The sequence below is a fragment of the Babylonia areolata genome, chromosome 21, assembly GCF_041734735.1.
Source record: "Babylonia areolata isolate BAREFJ2019XMU chromosome 21, ASM4173473v1, whole genome shotgun sequence".
Lineage (NCBI taxonomy): Eukaryota > Metazoa > Mollusca > Gastropoda > Neogastropoda > Buccinidae > Babylonia > Babylonia areolata.
The window spans coordinates 9,578,117-9,598,116 of record NC_134896.1 but is presented as its reverse complement, the minus strand read 5'-3'; the positions used below and the strand labels follow the sequence as shown (position 1 = coordinate 9,598,116).

The following is a 20,000-nucleotide window of genomic DNA, read 5'->3' as shown; positions in this document are numbered from 1 at the left end:
CCTCCATAATTAGATATAAAAAAATGACTACCCCCCAAAAAAACAACAACAACCATTAAAACCCCCCAACAATAACAACAACAAAATGAACATCTCAGTCGAAGGAAACACAAACCTCCATAATTAGATATTAAAAAAGGACTACCCCCCCCCAGAAAACAACAACCATTAAAAACAACAACAACAACAACAACAACAAACCCAACAACAACGATCAACCAACTAAAACATACATGTATACAAACAAAAAAGACGACAACAAAAACGAAACAAAAAAAACAACAACAAAAACAAATACAGCTATGAGCAAACATCGAGTAACTCTTCACCAAAAACCATCCACTAAAAAATCAAGTTCACATAACGCCTAGTCGGTTGCCAAGCAAGTTACCTTGCCATTGACTGCCGTACACAAACACATACATATCATGCATACTCCCCCCACCCCACCCCCCCCAAAAAAAAAATAAACACTCCACCCCCACCCCATTAACCCCACCTTTCCCCTTTGTAGACAGCTTCTAACTCATTCGTCATTCTCCAAAATATTCATTCATCAACAACTGACATCAAATCAACATCACCAACCAACCAAAAAAACAAACAAACAAACAAACAAATATGATCAAGAACAACATAACAGCAACAACAACAACAGCAACAACAACAAAACACACACAAAAACACACACTCTCTTCAACTTACTTTTCGTTCGCCTGTCCTTCTCAAGTTTTCAAACATATGATATCGATGCTATGTTGTCACACAGTTCCATCTCGAAACATTCAGTTCCAATCGTCTTCAACCAACAGCAAAGGTACGACAAGAAAACAACAACAACAACAACAAAACAACAACGGTATACACTGGAAACAACCAGTACAAGAGGAAGAAGAAGAAGAAGAAGTAGAAAAAAACAAGAAGAAAAAAATTCTTTGAACTCCTCGCTCACTGAGTTTCAGACAAACTGTCAGTGTTCTGTATCTCCCATAGGCACTGACGAAATCAACGATTTTTGCTGCTTCGCAAGTGGCGAGGCAAAGAGAGAGAAAGAGAGAGAGAGAGATAGAGAGAGAGAGAGAGAGGGGGGTGAGGGGGAGGGGGGGGAGGAAGGGACGGGGAAGGGTTCTAGGGGGATGTGGTGGTGGTGGTGGTGGTGGTGGGTACGGGGAGGAATGGGAAGGTGTGGTGGAAAGATGGGGGTGGGGGTGGGGGGGCGGTTTAGCCGGTTGACACAACCAATATCATACACCGATGAAAAGCATAGACTCGACGCAGCCAAGTATGTGTGTGTGTGTGTGTGTGTGTGTGGGGGGGGGGGGGGTGTGTGTGTGTGTGGGGGTGCGTGGAGTGTGAATGTGGGTGTGTGAGAATGGGGTAGAGGGGGGAAGGGAGTGGGAATAACAGGGTGGCCGGTTGTGGGTATGACTGAATGAGAGTGTCAGTGTTTCAGAGAGAGAGAGAGAGAGAGAGAGAGAGAGAGACAGAGACAGAGACAGAGACACGGACAGAGACACAGAGAGAGAATCAAGTTTTTTGTGTGCGTGCCCGTGTATGTTTGCGAAAGAGAGAAAACAACAACAACAACAACGTCAACAACAACACAACAGCAACAACACAACAACAATATCAACAACAACACAACAGCAACAACACAACAACAATATCAACAACAACACAACACATACGTGCGCGCTCATTTCTCTCCCCCCCCCACCTCCCCCTTCACTCTCTCAAAAATATGAGCATGCGCAAGCACAGACACGCACACATACACGCAGATATACAGAGCGCGCGCACACACCCACACAACCAGATTGTATATATATATGTATTTCTCTTTTTATCACAACAGATTTCTCTGTGTGAAATTCGGGCTGCTCTCCCCAGGGAGAGCGCTGTCGCTACACTACAGCGCCACCCTTTTATTTTGCATTTTTTCCTGCGTGCAGTTTTTTTTTTTTTTGTCTTTCCTATCGAAGTGGATTTTTCTACAGAGTTTTGTCTAATTTTGCCTTGATATCTAAGTAGATACGCAAACATACCAACACACACACGCACCAGCACACACACACACACACACACACACACACACACACACACACACACACACACACACACACACACCGATACACACGCACACCCAGCCATCTCCACCCACCTACTCCCTCTCGCCTCCCCCCCCCATTACAAACACACACACACACATTCACACACACACAAACGCACACACACGCACGCTCAAACACCCACCCACACACACAAATGCACACACGCACACGCGCTCACACACACAAACACACACATACACACACCCACACGCACACACATACACAGCTCGTATGTAGATCTTCCACACCCGGACAATACCTACCTCTATATCTTTCTTCCATTGGATTCGACAATAACTGTTGGAACCGATAACCGATTAAAAGAAAAAGAAGAAGAAAAAGAAGAAGAAAAATCACACACACACACACACACACACACACACACACACACACACACACACACAGAGTGTAGCCAGGCAACCATAATAAGCAACCCAAACACGTAGGTCACAGCCACGTTGACACACGACAGACGTACTTCGCATTTATACGATCTGCTATTTGAATGCCCTGTAATACAGGGTTTGATATTTTGTTCTCTCTCTCTCTCTCTCTCTCTCTCTCTCTGTGTGTGTGTGTGTGTGTGTGTGTGTGTCTCTAATCTGTCTATCTACCTTCCTATCTATCTATATATTCATTTTTTTTATACTCCAGGGCTTGGTGGAAACAAAACTACATGTAGGCCTTACATTAATTTGCTTTCCTCAATACCTGTAATACAGGATTTGATAATTATTTTGTTCTCTCTCTCTGTCTCTGTGTGTCTCTCTCTAATCTACCTACCTATCTATCTATCTATTCATTTCTTATACTCCAAGGCTGGGTGGAAACAAAATTACATGTAGGCCTTACCTTACATTAATTTGCTTTTCTCAATACCTTGGTGAAATATAATTTCGTTTCGCTTCCGTTCCTCTTCGTTTCCACTCACCTCGCTCCGTGTCTCTGCCTGTCTGTCTCTGTCTGTAATTGAGGGGGGAGGGGGGTGGGGGGTGGGGTGGGGGGACAGGGGGGGCTTGTGTGTGTGTGTGTGTGTGTGTGTGTGTGTGTGTGTGTGTGTGTGTGTGTGTGTGACAGTTCGAAGTTAACATTTTAACGAAATGGAATATTGAACGCAATGTTTTTTTTAATATTTTTTTTATATGTGCTATTTTGAGGGCGGTGGTTCCATAGAAGACGCAGACTGATAGAATGAATGTGGATAAAAAAAAGAAAAAAAAAAAAAAAGAAAAGAAAAAGAAGAAAGATTCGGAATCAATTTCGTGCTGCAGAGAAAGAACTCTTTTACGGAGTTTCATGCTGACAGACAAATAGACAGACAGGAAGGCAGATAGGCAGACAAGGCCAGACAGACGCACCACACACACACACACACACACACACACAAACACACACACACACACACACACACAAACACACACACACACACACGGAGATAGAGATGAATATGTGCAAATATGCATGTCATAACCACGCCCGTACGTACATTGGTACATGTGTGTGTGCTATTTCGTTGTTCGCACGCTCACGATCGCGTGCGCACCTGTTTATGCATGTGCATGCCGGCGGGCGTATGTTCGTGCGTGCGTGCGTGTATGTGTGTATGTCTGTGCGCGCACGCACGCGTGCGTGCATATGATACGTTTGTGCGTGCTTTTAATCCTTGTGTGTGAAGCAAAACATCACAGCCACAATTTTCCCTTGCCGAGCTCTGCAGACGAGCAAACAAGTAAAGAGAAAAAGCATCATTACGTGAAATGTCAAATCAATCTTGGCTGGTTTGTCCAAACACATGAAAATGCACGGCCCTGGACAAAAAAAAAAAAGCAAACAAACCAACCTACATCGCACTGCTTCAATCTAGAGTCTTGCACTCACAAGCTCACCTAGCTGCCGACTGTCACGTACCCCAGTTGATTAACCCTTTCACAGCCAGTCAATTTAGAGTACAAAATTCTCCTGCGGTATAAACACAGAATCTAAGCATTCGAAACCAAGTGCTTGAGGAGACTACTACACATCTCCTACAAGGAGCACAAGACCAATGACTATGTGCGGAACCTGGTCAGCAACCTTGTTGGGCCCCAAGAACCACTGCTGGCGACTGTCAAACGGAAGATGGCATGGTTTGGTCACGTCATACGACATAACACCCTCTCCAAAACCATCCTGCAAGGGACTGTAGAGGGAGGGCGCAGACGGGGGCGGCAGAGAAAGAGCTGGTCCGACAACGTCAAGGAATGGACCAAAATGACGATGCCAGATCTCCTCACGACAGCTGCCAACAGAACGGCGTGGCGAGCTATGACATCTTCCTCATGTCCCCCCAACGACCCCAGCGGTCGAGGGAATGAGTGAGTGAGTGATAAACACAGAAAAAACAGTGGCTAAGAATAGCTGGGGATTCCCTATGCGATGTATAGAAAATATGGCCTTTCCTTCCGCCGAACATTAAGAACAGTAGGTTTATGGATAACAGACCAAGGAATAGTCACCTTTCAGTGACACGGGCCCTGTGCATAAATGCGAGTTTGGCGGTGAAAGGGTTAAGCAAAAGTCCATGGGAGACAGACTGACAGACGGACCCGCGGCTGCCAATGACAGACAGACATACAGACAGGGACACAGACACTTGGGCGCTCATTTACACATGGTCATGATGTTTTGATTTGAATAAAAACTGTATGAATGCTTGTGTGTGTGCGCACGCGCACGTGCGCGAGTGCATGTGTGTGCATATTCTCGCGTGAGTGTTTATATCTACACACACACACACGTACGCACGCACACACACACACACGCACACACACACATACACACGCACACACACACACACACGCACATACACACACACACACACACACACACACACGCGCGCGCACACACACAGAGCACACCACACAAATTAATAATGACACGTAGCGCTATTGACACGCACCGAATCATACACTCATCCACCCCATCCATCCATCCATCCACATATACAGACAGACAGACAGACACCCTCCCTTTCTCTATCTGTGTCTCTCTTTGTCTCTGTCTGTCTGTCTATGTCTATCTGTCTGTCTGTCTGTCTCTCTCTCTGTGTGAGCAAGGCTGGTCATGGTTACAAGGTTACACAGCATTGGCCATCACCTAACAGACTGCCACGTTAGCACAGCGGGCCAGAGGTGAGGAACGGTCATTAGTATTAATTTTTTCCTTTCGGGTTGTCACGGTCAGTGGAGTGTTCCTTGGTGCGTGTTGCACGTGACCCTCAATAAATCATGTGATCATGGACACCACCCGGCAAGCTTTCACCCTTGTCGCGCGCTGTTACTTTTGGTCACAACTCACCACAGACACTAATAATATGAATCTATGGGTTGTGCCAGTGCCTAGCTAGCTAGCTAGCTATCCAATTCATGTAGCGGGAATGGACGATGGTGGTCAGTTCCCATGGGATCTCATTTAGGGAGAACTATTCTCTCTCTCTCTCTGTACGTGAAGGGTTGGGGAGGGGATGGGGGTGGGGGGGGGGGAGGGGGAGAGCGAGGGGGCTGGGGTGGGGGTGGTGGGGGGGGGGGGGGGTAGGGGGCGTGTTGAGGCGGGTGGAGAGTAGTGAAGCGAAGGGGTAGGGGAATGTGTAACACACACACACACACACACACACTACACACACGCAACCCACAATACACACAAAACACAACATACAACCCCCCCTTCCGCCCCCCCCCCCCCCCCCCCCCACACACACACAAAGGTAAGGCAAAAGCTCAGTTGAGTTATATATATATATATATATATATACAAGGCGCACGTGCTGCTTTTCGTCCTATCCCGAAAACACAAACAAACGTCACACAACACCCTCTTCAGTACCATCCTCCCTTCTCTGCATCCCTCCTGCCCCACTTCCTTTCCGATGCTTTGGGTACCGGGCCATAAATACGAATGCATAAAATTCATAAAGTCCTTGGGAGTTGTTAATGGAAGACTTGAACACCTTGGTGCAAGGCACATAACTCATGGTCATATTCTGGTTGCAAGGCATATAGCTCTTTTGTCATATTCTGGTTGCAAGGCACATAACTCATTGCTATATTCTGGTGCAAGGCACATAACTCATTGCTATATTCTGGTTGCAAGGCACATAACTCATTGCTATATTCTGGTGCAAGGCACATAACTCATTGCTATATTCTGGTGCAAGGCACATAACTCATTGCTATATTCTGGTGCAAGGCACATAACTCACATTCATACACTGGTGCAAGGCACATAACTCACATTCATACACTGATGCAAGGCACATCACTCTTTGCCATATTCTGGTGCAAGGCACATAACTCTTTGCCATATTCTGGTGCAAGGTACATCACTCACTGCCATATTCTGGTGCTAGTCACACAACTCTTTGCCATATTCTGGTGCAAGACAATAACTCATCGCTATATTTTGGTGCAAGGCATTCATACACTGGTGCAAGGCACATCACTCTTTGCCATATTCTGGTACAAGGAACGCGCGCGCGCGCGCGCGCGCGCGCATGCGCGTTTGTGTGTGTGTGTTGTGCGTGTGTGTGTGTGTGTGTGTGTGTGTGTGTGTTCAGCGGTTGGAGGGGCTGGAAGGGACTGTATCATGTTAATGAAGCAAAAAGTGGGCGGAGGGGTGGGGTGGGGTGAGGTGAACCCGGGGGTGAGAGGAGTGGGGGTGCGGGAGACTGAACTCGCCTCCGGTAACCGTGAGCGTCACTTGTTGTAGGGGTTGTGGGTGGAGGTGGAGGTGGAGTTGGGTGGGTGGGAGACTGAGGGGAGTGGGGGACCGGGTGCGGTGGGGGGCCGGGGGAGGGGGGGGGGGTGCGTGCGTGAACAACAGGAAGCACGTGCAAAACAGGAAGTTAGTGACATGTAATGCTCTCTGAAACAGGAAGCAGGTGATTCTGTGTGTGTGTGTGTGTGTGTGTGTGTGTGTGTGTGTGTGCGCGCGCGCGTTCGTTTGTTGTGTGTGTGTGTGTGTGTGTGTGTGTGTGTGTGTGTGTTTGGTGTGTGTGTGTGTGTGTGTGTGTGTGTGTGTGTTTGTTGTGTGTGTGTGTGTGTGTGTGTGTGTGTGTGTGTGTGTGTGTGTGTGTGCAAATATCATTTTGTGCTTTATGGGGTCTTTGTTTGTTTTCGGTAAGATGGATTTTTTTGGTTTTTTGTTGGTCTGTTGATAATGCGCACACATCCCAATAATTCGACCTCTAGCCATCATCCGGTCAGGGATTCTGATAACACACACACACACACACTCACACACACACACACACACACACACACACACACATTCACACACATACACACACACACTCACACACACACTGACACACACACACACACACTCACACACACACTCACCCACACACTCACACACACACACACTGACACACACACACTGACACACACACACACTCACACACACACACACACACACTCACACACACACACACACACACACACACTCACACACACACACACACACACACATCCATCCCAACCCCCACTCTCACCCCTCTCCTCCACACACACACACACACGCCCCCCCCACCCACCCCCACACTCACACACACACACACACACACACACACACACACACACACACACACACACACATATACAAACAGCAGAATCAACAAAAAACAAAACAAAACCAAAACAAAACAACAACCACCGAACAATTCCGAGCCAATCAATCAAAAAAAAAAAAAAAAAAAAAAAAAAAAAAAAGCCAAACTCACGTTCTCCCACGGTTGTCGGTATGGCTGGAGCTGGCTCCCAACTCCAGCAGCATCTTGGCGCATGCGTCGTGGCCCAGGGTGGTGGCGTAGAACAAGGGAGTGCACTCATTGCGATCCACGGGGTCGATGCGCGCCCCGCACGTGCCCACCAGGGTGCGCACGCACTCCGCGTGCCCTCTGCTGGCAGCGCAGTGTAGGGCCGACAACCCGTCGTGGTCCTCCGAGTTGACATCCGCTCCAGCCTTCACGAGAATTCGGCAGGCGTCGGCGTTTCCTGTGTGTGGTTTTTTTTTTGGTATGTTTTGAGCAGAGAGTTGTGTGAAGCACACACGCACGCGCGCGCACACACGCACATACGCACACACACACATAAGCGCGCGCTCGCACGGCAAGCACGCACATACATACACACCCCACACACCTCCGCACACACACAAAAAACGAAACAAAACACACACACACACACACACACACGCACGCACAGACACACACACGCGCGCGCTCGCAAGCACACACACACACACACACACACACCCCACACACCCTCCGCGCGCGCGCACACACACACATCATACACACAAAACCAAAACAAACACACACACACACAGACACAACAAAACAAAACACACACATCACACCACACCACACCACACACACACACACACACACACACACACACACACACACTAAGATAAAGTAGACATAAAACGGATACGGATAGTGAAGAAAAGGAATGAACAGTCGGTCCGAGTAAATATCTATCATTGGGGTCAATTTCTAGGAATAAGAGAACTAAAGAATCATTCAGTGTGAAGATTCATGCATATCAGTGCAAGTACACATACGCACGCACACGCTAACACACCTACACACACAGACGCACGCACACCCGGGCACACACGCACGCACACACACACACACACACACACATAGGAGGCGTTACTGCATTCGAAGAAAACCATAATACCAACACCACATTTATTGTGCAGATGCGCTGTAAGTAGCATAACCCAATGCGCTTAGTTAGGCCTTGAGCGCATATATATATAAAAACAATATATATATATATATATATATATATGTGTGTGTGTGTGTGTGTGTGTGTGTGTGTGTGTGTGTGTGTGTGTGTTTTCTTTGGTATTTCTTTTTATCACAACAGAACAGATTTCTCTGAGTGAAATTCGGGCTGCTGTCCCCAGGGAGAGCGCGTCGTTATACTACAGCGCCACCCCCCCCCTTTTTTTTTCCTGCCTGCAGTTTTATTTGTTTTTCCTATCGCAGTGGATTTTTAAATATAACATAGCACAACCACAACACACCACACCACAAACACAACACAACACAACACACCATACCACACAACAACACAACCACACCACAATACAGCCACAACAACAACACAAAACAACACAACTACAACACACAACACGACACAACACGACACCACAACACAACACAGCACAGCACAGCACAGCACAGCACAGCACAGCACAGCACACCACAGCACAGCACAACACAGCACAGCACACCACAGCACACCACAGCACAGCACAACACAGAACAACACAACACAACACAGCACAGCACAGCACAACCACAACACAGCACAGCACAGCACAACACAGCACAACACAACACAGCACAGCACAGCACAGCACAACACAGCACAGCACAGCACAGCACAGCACAACACAACACAGCACAGCACAGCACAGCACAGCATAGCACAGCACAACCACATCACGCCACAACAACACAACACAGCAACCACAACACAACCACAACAGCAACACACCACACAACAAACCATCACACCACAACAACAACCCAGCCCAGCCCAACCACAACCCAACCACAACCCCAACCACAACCCAACCACAACCCATCCACAACCCTTCCACAACCCCAATCACAACACAACCATAACAGCAACACACCACACAACGAACCATCACACCACAACAACAACCCAGCCCAGCCCAACCACAACCCCAACCACAACCCCAACCACAACCCAACCACAACCCCAACATCACAAAACACAAACACAGCCACAAAACACAACACCCACCAGCGCTGGCCGCCCAGATCACCGGCGTCCTCCCGTCCTTGTCCCTCACTTCCGGTGACACCCCGCTGTCCAGCAGCTTCCTCAGAAGCCGCGCGTGGCCCGAAGAGGTCGGGGCCGAGGAGGAGGAGGAGTAGGAGGAAGTGCCCGAGGGGCGGTGGTGTTGGTGCTGGTGTTGGTGGGGTTCCCGGTGGTGGCGGTCTCGTGGAGAGGAGGAGGAGGAGGAGGAGGGGGGAGAGGAAGGAGGAGGATTGTTGGTGTTGTTGTTGGCGGTGGTGGTGGTGGTGGTGCTGGTGTTGTTGTTGGCGTGGTGGTGGTGGTGGTGGTGGTGGTGGTGGGCAGCGCTGCCGCTGTGGTTACTGCTAGTGTCGTCGTCGTTGTTGTCGTCGTTGTTGTCGTCGATGGCGGCGGGGTGTCGTGTCATCTGGGCGGCGTAGTGCAGCGGGTAGGCGTGGTGTCGGTCCGCCAGGGACAGCTCCGCCCCGTACTCCAACAGCACGTCCAACACGCGGGAATGGCCGCACACTGTGTGTGTGTGTGTGTGTGTGTGTGTGTGTGTGTGTGTGGAGGGGGGGTGAGGTGGGTGGGTGGGTGTGGAGTGGGTGGAGATGTATTATTATTATTATTATTATTATTATCATTATTATCATTATCATTATTACTACTATTACCACTATCATTATATTACCATGTAACCCTGTGCTACCTGTCACATGCGGGCAGATGGAGCTCGACAGCCCGGGAAGGCAGTCCATCTAAGACAAGGAAAAGTCTGAAGTAAAACCCATGAAGTGCTAAGGAATGCAGGACAGTCTCGACTTGCATTGACCCTGGGTCCATGGCCATGTCCCGACTTTCAGTAGCCGCGCCCCCGTGCCTCCGAGGAAGGTTTTGAGCCAGAGGCTAGGACAAGGACAGTCTGATATAAAACCTACGACCTGAGGACCTCACTGTCACCGTCCCAGCTTGCTAGGCTATGGCAGATGAACCACGGGTGTAAAGGGTGGGGCCAGTACTGCGCACACTGCACTCCACCTAAAAATTCCATTGCGCAGGCTTGAAGGACACGTCCACGTCCGCGCCACCAACTATTCCAAGCCCTGTAGCGATGGGAAAGGGGCGAAAACGGCAGGTGGAAGATGTCACTGGAAGCCGCAGTTCCAATCCTGCATGCAGGCGGTTCAGGATATTGGTCGCCTGATTGTTGACCCGGAGGTGACAGCATCACTCGGCAGCACCCTGAACGACCAAGCAGCCTTTTCTAGGGACAGCACTGCTTGCTCCACACGGAGAGGGGCCTAGAAAAGGTGGTCCAAACAAATGCTCATCTCCATACCCCCCAGTTGGCTAGCCGCGGTCAACGGGCATCTCCAAACGCGGTCGAACAACAATAGAGAAGAAAAGGCCGGCACCTGCCTCACAATTAGGTGCAAAAGGACTAAAGGTAGCATGCTGGAACATCCGAACCATGCGTGACTCTGCAGACAGCAACCACCCAGAAAGGCGTTCCGCTCTAGTCGCACACGAACTTCAGAGACTGAACATTGACATTGCTGCCGTCAGCGAAGTCCGCTTTGCAGGGAAAGGCAGCCTCCAGGAACATGGCGCTGGGTACACCCTCTACTGGTCAGGCAAGCCAGAGACCGAGAGACGCCTTTATGGCGTAGGCTTTATGGTCAGGAGCACCATTGCCTCCAAGCTTGAAAACCTGCCAACAGGACACTCAGACCGAATTATGTCCATGCGCCTCCCACTACGGAACAAACAGCATGCCACTCTGTTCAGCGTGTACGCTCCAACCCTCCAAGCGGACCCCACAGAAAAGGTCAAGTTTTACACTGATCTGCGCAACCTCGTTCAGAACACCCCTGCTGACGACAAGGTCATCATCCTTGGCGACTTCAATGCCAGAGTTGGCCAAGATTCAGAAGCCTGGAAAGGAGTCCTTGGCAAGCATGGCGTTGGTAATTGCAACGACAATGGGCGCCTTCTTCTCGAGTTCTGTGCAGAGCAGCAGTTTACCATCACCAACACCATTTTCCAGCAGAAGGACAGCCTGAAGACAACGTGGATGCATCCTCGGTCCAAACATTGGCACCTCATTGATTACATCCTGATGCGCCAGAGAGACGTACGAGACGTCCTACACACCCGAGTGATGCCCAGCGCGGAGTGTCATACTGACCACCGCCTCGTCCGCAGCAAGCTCAGGCTCCACTTCAAGCCCAAACCAAAGAAAGGAGGAGCTCCTAGGAAGAAATTCCAGGTCGGCAACTTTCAGTCAGCTGAAGTGAAAGCTGAATTCCAGGCGAAGCTTCAGGACAAACTTGAAGACCCCAGTTGCCCCACAGACCCCTCTCCAGAAGCACTATGGGCACAGCTGAAATCAGCCATCCTGCAGTCCTCTGAAGAAGTCCTAGGGTTCTCGTCGAAAAAGAACAAGGACTGGTTTGACGAAAACAACCAGGAGATCCAAGAATTGCTGGCGAAGAAGAGATCAGCCCACCAGGCTCACCTTGCACAACCGTCTTGTCCGGTGAAGAAAGCAACCTTCCGGCTCATATGCAGCAACCTCCAGCGCAAGCTTCGTGAGATCCAAAATGGGTGGTGGACCAACCTGGCAGAGAGGGCTCAGCTTTGTGCAGACACTGGTGACTACCGGGGCTTATACGAAGCCTTGAAGGCGGTGTACGGTCCCTCATACCAGGTCCAGAGTCCTTTGCGCAGCGCAGACGGCCAGGCGCTCTTCACAGACAAGACGTCGATCCTGAACAGGTGGTCGGAACATTTCCAGGCCCTCTTCAGCGCCAACCGCACGGTTCAAGACTCGGCAATTCTCCGCATCCCACAACAGCCAGTGAAATTACAACTGGACGAGCTACCAACCCTAGAAGAGACTGTCAAGGCCATTGAACAGCTGAAATGTGGCAAGGCAGCAGGGGTTGACGGAATTCCGCCGGAGGCGTGGAAGAATGGAGGCCCAGCACTACACTCCAAACTCCACAACCTCTTTGTCTGCTGCTGGGAGCAAGGCAAACTACCACAGGACCTCCGTGACGCAGTCATCATCACCCTGTATAAAAACAAGGGAGAAAAGTCGGACTGCTCCAACTACAGGGGGATAACTCTGCTCTCCATCGCAGGCAAGATCCTCGCCAGAGTCCTCCTAAATCGGCTGGTGCCTACTATCGCCGAAGAACATCTCCCAGAGAGTCAGTGTGGCTTTAGAGCCAACAGAGGCACCACTGACATGGTCTTCGTTCTCAGACAGCTACAAGAAAAATGTCGGGAACAGAACAAAGGACTGTATGCGACATTCGTCGATCTCACGAAAGCTTTCGACACCGTGAGCAGAAAAGGTCTGTGGGAGATCATGAAACGTCTAGGATGCCCCCCAAAATTCCTCAGCATGGTCATCCAACTACATGAGGAACAGCGTGGACAGGTCAGACACAGCAACGACCTTTCGGAGCCCTTCCCAATTGGAAATGGAGTGAAACAAGGTTGTGTCCTCGCGCCGACCCTCTTCACGATCTTCTTCAGCATGATGCTCCAACAGGCCACTGAAGATCTTGGCGACGACGACGGTATCTTCATCAGATACCGCACTGATGGCAGCCTATTCAACCTGAGGCGGCTACAGGCCCACACCAAGACACTGGAACAACTCATCAGAGAGCTTCTGTTTGCCGACGATGCTGCCCTCGTCGCCCATACAGAAGCGGCCCTGCAGCGTATAACGTCCTGCTTCGCAGAGGCTGCGCAGCTCTTCGGCCTAGAAGTCAGTCTGAAAAAGACGGAAGTTCTCCACCAGCCTGCCCCACAGGAAGAATTCCACGCTCCTCACATCAACATCGGTGAGACAGAGCTGAAGTCGGTCCACCAGTTCAGCTACCTAGGCTGCACCATCTCGTCTGACGCCAAGATCGACAAGGAGATCGACAACAGACTTGCAAAGGCAAACAGCGCATTCGGCAGGCTGTACAAGAGAGTGTGGAACAACAAACACCTGAAGAAAGACACAAAGATCAGCGTGTACAGAGCTGTTGTACTGCCCACCCTGTTGTATGGCTCCGAAACCTGGGTCACCTACCGGCACCACATACGACTGCTTGATCGCTTCCACCAGCGCTGCCTTCGCACCATCCTCAGCATCCACTGGAGTGACTACATCACAAATGTCGAGGTCCTGGAGCAGGCAAAGACTATCAGCATCGAGGCAGTGCTGCTAAAGACCCAGCTACGTTGGGCAGGGCACGTGTCCAGGATGGAGGACCACCGCCTGCCCAAGATCGCGCTGTATGGCGAACTGTCCACTGGCCACCGTGACAGAGGAGCACCCAAGAAGAGATACAAAGACTCCTTGAAGAAAGCTCTCGGTGCCTGTCACATTGACCATCGCCAGTGGTCCGCAGTAGCCGCTGATCGAGAGACCTGGCGACGCACCATCCACCAAGCTGTCTCCTCCTTCGAAAACAACCGCAGGGCCAGCCTTGAGGACAAACGCAGAAGGAGGAAGAACCACGACGCTGCAGCCGCGAACCCAGACCAGACTTTCCCTTGCAACCGCTGCGGCCGACTCTGCTTTTCCCGCATTGGCCTTGTCAGCCATGAGCGTGCCTGCATCAGACGTGGACAACGCCCTTCCTAGATCTTCGTCAGCGAAGCCAGGCCATGATGATATATTAGTCGATGTACCAGCAGCAGCAGCAGCAGCAGCTGTAGTTGTAGTAGTAGTAGTCGTAGTTATAGTCGACGTTGTGTGTCGTGTGTCGTGTGTTGTGCTGTGTTGTGTTGTGTTGCTGCTGTTGTCGTGTTGTGTCGTGTCGTGTTGTGTTGTGGTGTGGTGTGTTGTAGTGTGTTGTGGTGTGTTATAATTATGTCGTGTTGTGTTGTTTTTGTTGTGTTGTGTTGTGTTTTTGTTGTATTGTTGTTGTGTTGCGATGTGTTGTGTTGTGTGTCGTGTGTTGTGTTGTGTAGTAGTAAATGATATTATTTTCTTTATCGGTATCATCATCATCATCATCATCATCATCATCATTATAACCATCATCATCATCATCATCATCACCATCACCACCACCACCCCACCAAAACCATCATCATCATATTATCATCACCACTACCACCATCATCATCAGTACATCATCAACCATCACCACCACCACCATCAGGATCATTATCATCATCTTCATTATCATCATCACCACCACCACCATCAGGATCATTATCATCTTCATTGTCATCATCACCACCACCATCATCATCATGATCATAAGCATGATTACCACCACCAACCACCACCACGCCCACCACCACCACCACCACCATAATCATCACCATGACACCATCATCATTATAACCATCACTACCACCTACCAACACCACCACCATAATCATCATCATCATTACTACCACCTACCACCACCCACACAAACCACCACCAACCCCCCCCCCTTCGCTACACCAAACCACAACCACCACCAACCAAGCCCACCCCCTCACATCCCCAAACCACAACCACCACCAACCAACCCCACCCCCTCACATCCCCAAACCACCACCCCCCCCCCTTCGCTACGCCAAACCACAACCACCACCAACCCCCCCCCCCCCCCCCACCTCGCTACGCCAAACCACAACCACCACCAACCAACCCCACCCCCTCACATCCCCAAACCACCAACCCCCCTCGTTACACCAAACCACAACCACCACCAACCAACCCCACCCCCTCACATCCCCAAACCACAACCACCAACAACCAACCCCACCCCCTCACATCCCCAAACCACAACCACCACCAACCAACCCCACCCCCTCACATCTCCAAACCACAACCACCACCAACCAACCCCACCCCCTCACATCCCCAAACCACAACCACCACCAACCAACCCCACCCCCTCAAATCCCCAAACCACAACCACCACCAACCAACCCCACCCCCTCACATCCCCAAACCACCAACCCCCCCCTTCGCTACACCAAACCACAACCACCACCAACCAACTCCACCCCCTCACATCCCCAAACCACCAACCCCCCCCCCCCCTTCGCTACACCAAACCACAAACACCACCAACCAACCCCACCCCCTCACATCCCCAAACCACCAACCCCCCCCCCCCCCTTCGCTACACCAAACCACAATCACCACCAACCAACCCCACCCCCTCACATCCCCAAACCACCAACTCCCCCCCTTCGCTACACCAAACCACAACCACCACCAACCAACCCCACCCCCTCACATCCCCAAACCACCAACCCCCAACCACATCCTTCTCTCTCCCTTCCCCGCCCCCCCCCCAAACCCTCCCCCCACCCCCACCTTGCCCTCCCCACCCCCACCCCCCCCCCCACACTCACCCGTCGCCCAGTGGGCCACCGTGTGCCCCTCCTGATCCGTGCAATGCAGGGAGGCCCCGCGCTTGAGGAGCAGCCTCATGAAGGGCACGTTGCCCGCGATGGCCGCCATGTGCAAGGGGGTCAGGCCCTCGTCGTCGGCGCAGGACAGCAGCGAGGGGTCGGTCTTCAGCAGCAGCTCGGAACACCCCGTGTCCGGGTTCTCCACGCAGTGATGCAGCGCCGTGCGCCCGTAGGAGTCCCTGGCGCTGGCGTTGGCCTGGGGGAGGGAGGGTGAGGGTGAGGGGGGGGGGGGTCCAGGCCAGGTATCCAGATCAAATCAAATCAAATCATTGAGTGGAGTGATGGCCTAGCAGTAACGCGTCCGCCTAGTAGGAAGCAAGAGAATCTGAGGTGCACTGGTTCGAATCATGGCACAGTCGCCAGTATTTTCTCACCCCCCCCCCCCACACCCCCACGTTGGGTTGTGCTGCTGGTCAGGCATTAGCCTAGCAGATGTGGTGTAGCGTATACGAATTTTGGGGAGTTTTCCTTTTGTTTCGTTTTTGTTTGTTTGTTTGTCTATTTTTTCTCATTCATTTGATGTTATGTTCACTCGGATTAAAGTAATTAAACCAACCACCCAAACAAACAAACAAACAAACAACAGCCCCCCCCAAAAAAAAAAAAACAAAAACAAACCATAAAAAACAAACAAACAACAAAAACAACACACACACAAAAAACAAACAAACCCAAAACAACAACAACAATAACACCCAACCAACCACCCAACCAAAAAAACAAAACAACAAAACAACAACAAAAACACCTAACCACCCACCCAACCAAAGAAAACAACCAACCAACAATAAAAACACCCAAAGAATAAAAACAACAACAACAACACCTACAGAAAAAGAACACCCAACCAACCACCCAACCAAAAAAAAAACAAAAAACAAAAAAACCGCCCAAAGAAAAAAAAAACATACATAAAGAGAAAGAACACCCAACCATCCACCCAACAAACAACAACAACAACAACAAAAAAAGCAAAAAAACAAACAAACAAAAAAAAACCAAAGAAAAAAGAAAAAAACCACCCAACCAAACACCCAACAACAACAAACAACAACAAAAAAACACCCTTCCAACCAACCAACCCCCCCCCCCCACCAACCTACCTAACCAGCCAACCACCCTACCAACCCCTCACCCAACCAACCAACCAACCAATTTCTCAACCAACCACCCTACCAACCACTCAAAAACCAGCCACCCAATCATACAGCCACTCACTCAACCAAATTAACAACCAGTCAACCAACCAATCAAATAACCAACCCACACAATAAAAAAAAAAAAAAAAAAAAAAAAAAAAAAAGGGAAAAGAACCCCCAACAAACCAACAACAACAAGGAAAAAAACAAAACAAACTCAACCCACCCCGCTCTCCAGCAGAAGCTGCACGTTGTGGAGGCTGTTGCTCTGACAGGCCACCATGACGGGCGTCGCTCCTTCCTGGTCCTCCATGTTGATGACGTCGATCACGTGGTCGCAGTCCGAGCCCAGCACGTGCGCCAGGTAGCGGGGGTCACGCCCTGCGCAGGTCCTGTGCACCACAGTCGTTCCCCGATGGTCCACCAGGCTAAGGTCCGGCTTGTAACTGACCAAGGGTGAAGGGGTGTGGGGGGGGGCGGGTGGGGGGGGGGGGGGGGAGAAGAAAACAATACAGAACACCTTCAGGTAAAGGGTTGATTGATATTGTATTGTATTCAGGTTTGTGATTGATTAATATTGTATTGTGTTCAGGTTTGTGATTGATTGATATTGTATTGTGTTCAGGTTTGTGACTGATTGATTGATATTGTATTGTGTTCAGATTTGTGATTGATTGATATTGTATTGTATTCAGGTTTGTGATTGATTGATATTGTATTGTGTTCAGGTTTGTGATTGATTGATTGATATTGTATTGTGTTCAGGTTTGTGATTGATTGATTGATATTGTATTGTGTTCAGGTTTGTGATTGATTGATTGATATTGTATTGTATTCAGGTTTGTGATTGATTGATATTGTATTGTGTTCAAGTTTGTGATTGATTGATATTGTATTGTGTTCAGGTTTGTGATTGATTGATTGATATTGTATTGTATTCAGGTTTGTGATTGATTGATTGATATTGTATTGTATTCAGGTTTGTGATTGATTGATATTGTATTGTATTCAGGTTTGTGATTGATTGATATTGTATTGTGTTCAGGTTTCTGATTGATTGATATTGTATTGTGTTCAGGTTTGTGATTGATTGATATTGTATTGTATTCAGGTTTGTGATTGATTGGTTGATATTGTATTGTGTTCAGGTTTGTGATTGATTGATATTGTATTGTGTTCAGGTTTCTGATTGATTGATATTGTATTGTGTTCAGGTTTGTGATTGATTGATATTGTATTGTATTCAGGTTTGTGATTGATTGATATTGTATTGTATTCAGGTTTGTGATTGATTAATTGATATTGTATTGTATTCAGGTTTGTGATTGATTGATTGATATTGTATTGTGTTCAGGTTTGTGACTGATTGATTGATATTGTATTGTGTTCAGATTTGTGATTGATTGATTGATATTGTATTGTGTTCAGGTTTGTGATTGATTGATTGATATTGTATTGTGTTCAGGTTTGTGACTGATTGATTGATATTGTATTGTGTTCAGGTTTGTGATTGATTGATTGATATTGTATTGTATTCAGGTTTGTGATTGATTGATTGATTGATATTGTATTGTATTCAGGTTTGTGATTGATTGATATTGTATTGTGTTCAGGTTTGTGATTGATTGATTGATATTATATTGTATTCAGGTTTGTGATTGATTAATATTGTATTGTATTCAGGTTTGTGATTGATTGATTGATATTGTATTGTATTCAGGTTTGTGATTGATTGATATTGTATTGTATTCAGGTTTGTGATTGATTGACATTGTATTGTATTCAGGTTTGTGATTGATTGATTGATTGATATTGTATTGTATTCAGGTTTGTGATTGATTGATATTGTATTGTGTTCAGGTTTGTGATTGATTGATATTGTATTGTATTCAGGTTTGTGATTGATTGATATTGTGTTGTATTCCGGTTTGTGATTGATTGATTGATATTGTGTTGTATTGTGTTCAGGTTTGTGATTGATTGATTGATATTGTGTTGTATTCAGGCTGGTGATTGATTGATTAATATTGTATTGTGTTCAAGTTTGTGATTGATTGATATTGTGTTGTATTCCGGTTTGTGATTGATTGATTGATATTGTGTTGTATTGTGTTCAGGTTTGTGATTGATTGATTGATTGATATTGTATTGTGTTCAGGTTTGTGATTGATTGATATTGTATTGTTTTCAGGTTTGTGATTTGATTGATTGATATTGTGTTGTATTGAAACTGAAACTCGAACTGAAACTGTATCATTGCACTGTATTGTATTGTATTGTATTGTATTGTATTACTCTTTTTTGTCACAACAAATTTCTCTGTGTGAAATTCGGGCTGCTCTCCCCAAGGAGAGTACGTCGCTATACTGAAAGCTCCACCCAATTTTGTTTAGTTTTGTAGTGTTTCCTGCCTGTAATATACATTAAAAAAAAATGTTTTCCTATTGATATGGATACTTTACACAGCGCCTACGATCAATGGTTTCCCCACTGCA

General features: G+C 48.4%; 1 protein-coding gene across 1 annotated transcript in view; it reads right to left on the bottom strand.

Moving 5' to 3' along the window:
* LOC143296292 (uncharacterized) overlaps positions 1 to 20,000 on the bottom strand; it is a 128,458-nt gene that overhangs the window by 45,266 nt on the left and 63,192 nt on the right. The window contains exons 4-7 of the mRNA XM_076608144.1: positions 17,732 to 17,951; positions 16,307 to 16,562; positions 9,938 to 10,459; positions 7,867 to 8,140 (exon numbers count right to left, since the gene is read on the bottom strand). Of these exons, the coding sequence (XP_076464259.1) occupies positions 7,867 to 8,140; positions 9,938 to 10,459; positions 16,307 to 16,562; positions 17,732 to 17,951 (1,272 nt within the window). The remainder of the gene's footprint in view (positions 1 to 7,866; positions 8,141 to 9,937; positions 10,460 to 16,306; positions 16,563 to 17,731; positions 17,952 to 20,000) is intronic.